We start from the raw sequence: 7,642 nt of genomic DNA on the forward strand, positions 1-7,642 counted from the left end.
CTTTTAGTTATTCATCTATTACTTTCTCCATTCCCCATTCAGCGGAATCCCCACACCACAATCCCACTAGTAGGAGGTGCACAAGAAGGGCCTATGGTAAGTCTTCCTCGGATTTTCCCTCCCTGCAGGGAAGTAACGTGTCTGCTCACTGCTCCTATTGGCAGATTGCGAACTCACCCCATTGAGAATTGAGTGGTAAAAAAAACACATGTTTCAACTCTGTGGAACAGATGCTGCTCCAGTGCACTGGCAGCACTGGAATAAAATGATTTTATATCAACACAAAGGTTTATGGGAGAAGTTTTTTTTTATTGTATCATCCAATGCAGAATACAGAATAAAAAAAATCTTTCAAAAGAGAATTGGATATACACTTGAAAAGGAAAGATTTGCAGGGCTATGGGGAAAGAGCACGGGAGTGGGACTAATTGGAGAGCTCTTTCAAAGGGCCGGCACAGGCGCGATGGGTCGAATGGCCTACTTGTGTGCCGTATGATTCTATGAAAGAACTACAGGCCAGCCATTACAGCACAATGTGGATTACCTACTCTGTTCCAAGATGCTGTGCAATAACAAGAGTTCTGTACTGTTAACTGACACAAATAGCCTAGGGGGAAGATTGCTGCTGTGTGCTATTTAGAGCAAAATCTTAAGTCGTGAACAAATACAGCATTTATGATTTCACTATGAATTGCAAACAGCAGAAATCATCACCACCCACCCCCCTCAACCTTTGTGAAAAAGTTATTTGTAATGTATTTTTATTGTAGTGGTATTGAACTTAAACAAACAAAGTGAGGCATGTATATCAAGTCCTTTATTCACAACATTTTCAGCAGTGCATTAACTTCTCCCTAAACAGGTATTTAGCTTTATGCACTTCCAAAACAGGCCAGTGCTTGCCTGGATGACACTTCATGTTTGATACATACATACATCATAGCCATTATCCACTTCTGAGAAAATGTATACCAAAATAAGACAACAAATATTTCCAGAAAATGTAAATCATTCTTACTCATGAAAAACTCAGTTATGTACTGCAGATAACCAAAATTTGAAAAGAACTATGGAACAAGACTGACTTTTAAAAAAAAAAGAATAAAACCATTTTTTTGGTTTTTAAAATCAAAAACAAAATGTTTGGTACACAACATCGTCTAAAGTCTTCTCTTCTGTGTGCTTATATACAACACTGAAAGAAAAAGAAAAAATGTAAAGATTCTCTAGTTTTTACCTTCTCAAACTGAGGCAATCCACATATTCCAGCCATGTCATAGAGAGGGAGGCAGCTTCCTTCTAAACACTCAATGGCAACTTTCCAATAAAAAGGCGATACTGTGACAAGTTTACTGCATTTAATATACTATTTTAAAAATTGAATGCTTTGTTGCTGAGTAAGCTGATTGGTACGTTGAAGATGAGAAAAGCAACGATGAAGACATGAATCAAGACTGGTTTCACTCATTTTCCTGAGGGAGGTTTTTAAACAAGTATTACTTTGTAAAGAGATAGACAGACTAGTTAAACTGCCAGAATAGCATTACATTTATCAGACTTTCTCAGCCTAGAAAGATCCCTGTTCCCAGTCTCTAAATCATTAAAATTTGTATTATTGGATATTTTGCCAAGAGTTACTTCTCATGGTCCAAGGTCCTTCCTTTTCTTCATTAGACCATCAGAGCAGCACCTTACATCAAGTAGGTGGAATGCTTGATACAGTAAAAATCGAGGGGGAATTCAATTAAAGGTTATGAATATTTTATATTTTAAATACTTTGATATACTTTGGAATGCATAATTAGAGGAAAAGCTTCTAAACAAAATCACAGCACCACTGACCGATGATGAGGGAAGGGGAAAATGCCAGGGGCTCAGACGGTCTATTTTGCTCAGTGACACAAGCAAGCATGGGCCGTTAGGCCAGGTCTCAAAATATTTCATTCTCACAGAAAAACAGGAAGGAAAATACAAGTCCCCAAATGGCTCAAATGCCATAGTGTGACTTGGAAAAATATCCAGGAATGAGTTCAGGTAAAGTGGCATTTGTGGATGTGTGAGAAAAAGCAAAGCAAAGCTCACAACTGTTGCCATAGCAACTCTACCAAGATCACAACAATATCATATTTAAAAGCAAACATCTTATTTTTCTTCTAGAAAGAGGAAGTGACAGAATGAGAAAGAATCAAGAGACAATAAGAAAAACAGAGTCAGAGAGAACATGAGAGAGACACACACAACAGACAAGCAGAATGACAGTTACAGGAAGATAATTTTTTTCAAAAGCCTTTGCCTAGAATCAACACCATGGCAGTTTTATAATTTAATATAATGCAAAGAGAATTTTCAGATTCTATTAGGAAGAGAAAAAAAAGTCAATTTACCATTGTTGCCTCGAATAAATGCATCTCCGTACTTGTTCTTAAGTTGACCATTTACATATTCTTCTGTTTGTTCCAATGCTATATTCATATACCCATCCAGACAAGCCAAAACACCTGGCAAATATGAGACAGGTGCAATTACAATATATTACAACCCAGTTCTAGAATGCTCAATGCGATTGGTTACAATGTCTGGTTATAATACTGATTTATACAACCTGGTCACAGTTTGCATAGGACTAAATGTGGATTTGATGGTACATTACATTTTTGCCACGACCTATAGACTTCACTGAGTGACATTGGATGGCAGCACAAGAATATCATTCCTTATATTACACTAGAATAAAAACATACAATAAAAGGATACTATCAGAACTATTCCTCTGCAAGATACTCCCTAAAATTGACAGTTAATATTGAACTAATCCCAATTTTAAAATGGAAGATTACTAGTTTCACGTGACACTTGAGCTGATGGGAGAATTCATCCCTTCAATAGTTAGAGCATTCTACTTAAGTGGCACGTTTCATATTTTCATTGAGGAAGACGAGGAGGGAAAGAAGGGGGGAAAAAAAGACAACATCCATCTTGTTACAGTAATACAAGTCTTCAGCTAGTTGATAATAGAACAGCATCAGGAATAGATGCTGAAATGCTTTACCATTGTAGGCAGAGGAAGCTATTTATAGGCAGGAGAATCTAGTACTGAAACACTGAGGATTTAAATTTATTTTATCAAGTGTAAAACAGCCTTTTAGTTTCCACATACAACATGCACCACAAAAATAGCAGCACTGCAAACATAACTTGAATGTTCTCAGCAGCAGGAACTCTCTGGTGGTCTCAAGGTAATTAGATTAAGCTTACTTTTTCTCCTCTTAAAAGATATGCCCATTACAACTGGTCTTTTTACTCTAGCACTTCTTAAGAATCTAAGAGGGCCAATATGTATTACCTCGATAATCCACGCCCGAGTTCAGTTTGACCACCACTGGTCTCCCTATGATCTGTTTTAGAAAATCGCTGGGCGTTTGCTTTCGCAGGCTCATTTTGTATCCTTCAGCCTATACACCTGCACAAGGAAAGAAACATGTCCTCAATAATACAACTAACATTAATAATTCAAATAGGACTTTTCAAAGGACTGACAAAGGTTTCTGCACATTTGCAAATGGTGCCCATGAGTGGGGGACAGAGAGACAGAGGCGCACAAATAGGGTGCCAGGTGTGGGCCGAGAACTCTTTTCCCAAAAATTTCAACTGGAGTTCAATAGTTTAATATAATGCAGGGAAAATTTGAGTGCTTTTAGGAAAAAATTAAAGTCAACTTAATTTGTTTCTTTAAGTGCCAACCTTAGGCTCAGTGGTAGCACTCTCGCCTCCGTCAGAAAGTAATGGGTTCTAGCCCCACACCAGAGACGTGTGCACATTATCTAGGCCGACACTTCACTGCAGTACTCTGGGAGTGCTGCACTGTCAGTGGTGCCATCGTTTAAGCGAGACGTTAAACTGAGCTCCTGGTGTCCTGGCCAACATTTATCCCTCAACCAACACCACTAAAATAGATTATCTGGTCATTTATTTCATAGTTGTTTGTGGGACCTTGCTGTGCACCAATTGAGGCCCTGTTTACCTACATTACACATTACTTAATTTGTTGTGAAACATTTTGGGACATCCTGAGGGTATGAAATGCACTATAATTGCAGATTTGTTTTTTCTTTCTTTCGCTTTTAAGTTTGGTTACACATAAAGATCTGTAGAAATTGTATTGAGATGCCAGGGAACTCAAGTCAGAGGCTCTCCATAACCTAATGAAATTACTGGTTGAGCAAGTGAAGATTAGCTCTGCATTTGAACTTCCATACACAATGAGCAGATTGCCAGGCAATAATACAGTTTCAAAGTAATTATGCCAAGTTTTACCTTAGTCCTGTGCATTAATCCGCCCCTGCTAACACATAAGGACATAAGAAATAGGAGCTGGAGTCGGCCATTTGGCCCTTCGAGCCTGCTCCGCCATTCAATAAGATCATGGCTGATCTTCTACCTCAACTCCACCTTCCTACACTATTCCCATATCCCTTAATTACCTTAGTTCTCCCAAACCTATCGATCTCGGTCTTGAATATACTCAACGACTGAGCATCCACAGCTCACTGGGGCAGAGAATTCCAAAGATTCACAACTCTGAGTGAAAAAATTTCTCCTCATCTCAGTCTTAAATGGCTGACCCCTTATTCTGTGACTGTGACCCTGTGTTCTAGATTCCCCAGCCAGGGTAAACATTTTCCCAGCATTAACCCTGTCAAGCCCCTTAAGAATTTTATATGTTTCAATTAGATCACCTCCTCTAAACTCTAAGGAATATAGGCCTAGTCTACTCAATCTCTCCTCATAGGGCAATCCCCTCATCCCAGGAACCAGTCTTGTGAACCTTCGCTGCACTCCCTTCCAAGGCAAGTATGTCTTTCCTTAGGTAAGGAGACCAGAACTGTACACAGTGCTCCAGGTGTGGCCTCACCAATGCCCTCACCAATGCCCTGTATAATTGTAGTAAGACTTCTTTTACTCTTATACTCTAATTCCTTTGTAACAAAAGCTAACCTACCATTTGATTTCCTAATTGCTTGCTGTATCTGCATGTTTACTTTCTGTGATTCATGTACAAGGACACCCAGATCCCTCTGAATGCAAACATTTCCCAGTCTCTCACCATTCAAAAAATATTCTTTTTTGTTTTTCCTACCAAAGTGGCTAACTTCACACTTCCCCACATTGTATTCCATTTGCCATGTTCTTGCCCACTTGATGTCAGGCTAACTGGCCTATAGTTCCCCATTTTTCTCTTCCTCCTTTCTTAAATAACAGGGTTATGTTTGCTACCTTCCAATCCTTGGGGACTGTTCTAAAATCTAGGGAATTCTAGAAGATTAATAACAGTGCATCCACTATCTCTGCAGCTACCTCTTTTAAAATCCTAGGATGCAGGTCATCAAGTCCAGGGGATTTGTCGCCACTTAGTCCCATTAATTTCTCCAGTACTACGGCTTTACTTATCCTGATTTCTTTAAGTTCCTCATTCTCTCTAGACCCTTGGTTCCACATTATTTCCAGAATGTTTTTTGTGTCTTCCACCATGATGACAGATACAAAGTATTTGTTTAATGTCTCTGGCATTTCCTTATTCCCCATTATAATTTCTCCTGCCTCTGTCTCTAATGAGCCCACATTTACTTTCACTAATCTCTTCCTATTTACATACCTATAGAAACGTTTACAATCTGTTTTTAGGTCTCTTGCTAATTTACTCTCTTTTTTCTCTTTCCTTATCAATTTCTTGGTCCTCCTTTGCTGAATTCTAAAATCCTCCCAATCCTCAGGCTTACTACTCTTTTTGGCAACATTATAAACCTCTTCCTTTGATCTAACACTATCTTTAACTTCTCTGGTTAGCCACGATTGGACCACTTTTCCTGTGGGGTTTTTGTGCCTTAAAATAATGTATATTTGTTGTAAATTATGTATTAATTCTTTAAATGCTAGCCATTGCTTGTCTACCATCATACCTTTTAATGTAGTTTCCCAATCTACCTTAGCCAGCTCGCCTCTCATACCTACGTAGTTTGCTTTGTTTAGATTTAAGACCCTAGTTTCAGATTTAACTAAATCACTTTCAAACTCAATATAAAATTCTATCATATTATGGTTACGCTTCCCTAAAGGCCCGTTTATTACAAGGTTATTAATTAACCTTTTCTCATTGCACAATACTAGATCTAAAATAGCCTGTTCCATCGTTGGTTCTTCAACATACTGATCTAGAAAACTATCTTGTATACATTCCATGAATTTGTCCTCCACACTATTACTGCAAATTTGGTTTGCCCAGTCTATATGTAGATTAAAGTCTACAAAATGTTAATGAAGCTGCAGCAATCTACTTTAACAAAGAAGTCTGGTTTAAGAACAAGCAATCTTTATGTTGCTATTGTAATTAGACTCTTTTTACAAAACTGCCATCACAATCACCTCATTTCTTCAGTTATACATCATCCTACAGTAATGCATATAGCAAGTTTTTGGATGACACAAGAACTGAGAGGATATACGTATCAGGAAAGGCTGAACAGGCTGTGGCTCTTTTCTCTTAAAAAGAGAAGGCTGAGGGGTGACCTAATAGAAGTCTTTAAAATTATGAAGGTTTGCTAGGGTAGACGTTTCCACTTGTGGGATAGACCAAACCTAAGGGCCATAAATATAAGATAGTCACTAATAAATCCAATAAGGAATTCAGGTAAAACTTCTTTACCCAATTTGGAACTCACTACCACAAAGAGTAGTTGAGGCGAATAGCAGATGCATTTAAGGGGAAACTAGATAAACACATGAGGGGAAAGGAATAGGAGACGCAGATAAGGTGAGATGAAGAGGGGTGGGACTAGGCTCGTGTGGAGCATAAACATCAGCATAGACCAGATGGGCCGAATGGCCTGTTTCTGTGCTGTAAACTCAATGTAATTCTCTGCAATAGTTATAGAATTCTTATACAAATTATATATTAAGATCTGTCTTTTTATACCAGCAGGTACCTTTAATAAACAGTAGAAAAGATGAATGTAAACAGAAAGGAAGATGATTTGAGTTCACCAGGCCCCAGTCACAGCTCAGATACAAACTTCACACAGACACTGAAAACATCACGGATTCTCCAAGCAGGCCTCAGGTACTTGCCGCAAGCCCGAGTGAGTGGAGTGAAGCCCAGCTCCTGCTGCACACCACCCAGATAGAATTTCGAACCACACTTACAATTCACTAACTGCTCGATTCGAACGTGGCCCGGACGTTTCCAGAATCTCCCCTCCCAAACTCCACACAATCCACCAATCAATTCGAACGTGGCCCGTACGGTTCCAGAATCTCCCCTCCCAAACTCCACACAATCCACCAATCGCGTGCCCAAGCACCCGCCTGTCACCGCTACGGAAGCTCTGCTGGAAAAAAATTGACAAAAAAAGTCGATTCAAACGTTCAAGTTTTGATGTCGTGTAAAGATACCGGAATTGTTTCTCGCGCGCGATTGTGCAACAAATGTAACTTAGAAACAGTTGCTATTAACTTTTTGCTCGGCTATGTTTGCAGAATGTTTCGCTACGAATAAATTTATAGTATTTACAAAGGGTATGACACCTAATTTTCAGTCTCTATACCCAGCTGGCCTCTTATGGCATAATAAAAAGGGAAAAATGCAAAT

The 7,642-nt window shown here is 38.9% G+C and overlaps 1 protein-coding gene across 2 annotated transcripts; it reads right to left on the minus strand.

The window, feature by feature from the left end:
- Positions 1-798: 798 nt before the first annotated feature.
- Positions 799-7,341, minus strand: lsm6 (LSM6 homolog, U6 small nuclear RNA and mRNA degradation associated). 2 transcript variants are annotated; one of them, XM_086011367.1, is made up of 4 exons: positions 7,198-7,341; positions 3,344-3,460; positions 2,385-2,498; positions 799-1,195 (listed from the first exon to the last, which is right to left on the minus strand). In XM_086011367.1, the coding sequence occupies exons 2-4, from the start codon at positions 3,435-3,437 to the stop codon at positions 1,161-1,163; spliced, it is 243 nt and encodes an 80-aa protein (XP_085867493.1). In that variant the 5' UTR covers positions 3,438-3,460; positions 7,198-7,341; the 3' UTR covers positions 799-1,160. The 2 variants fall into 2 exon arrangements, with proteins under 2 accessions (XP_085867493.1, XP_085867502.1); XM_086011376.1 differs by lacking the exon at positions 7,198-7,341 and adding an exon at positions 6,981-7,187.
- Positions 7,342-7,642: the final 301 nt, after the last annotated feature.

Source organism: Somniosus microcephalus, chromosome 2 (genome assembly GCF_052327205.1).
Source record: "Somniosus microcephalus isolate GS21.2 chromosome 2, FLI_Smic_1.0, whole genome shotgun sequence".
NCBI lineage: Eukaryota > Metazoa > Chordata > Chondrichthyes > Squaliformes > Somniosidae > Somniosus > Somniosus microcephalus.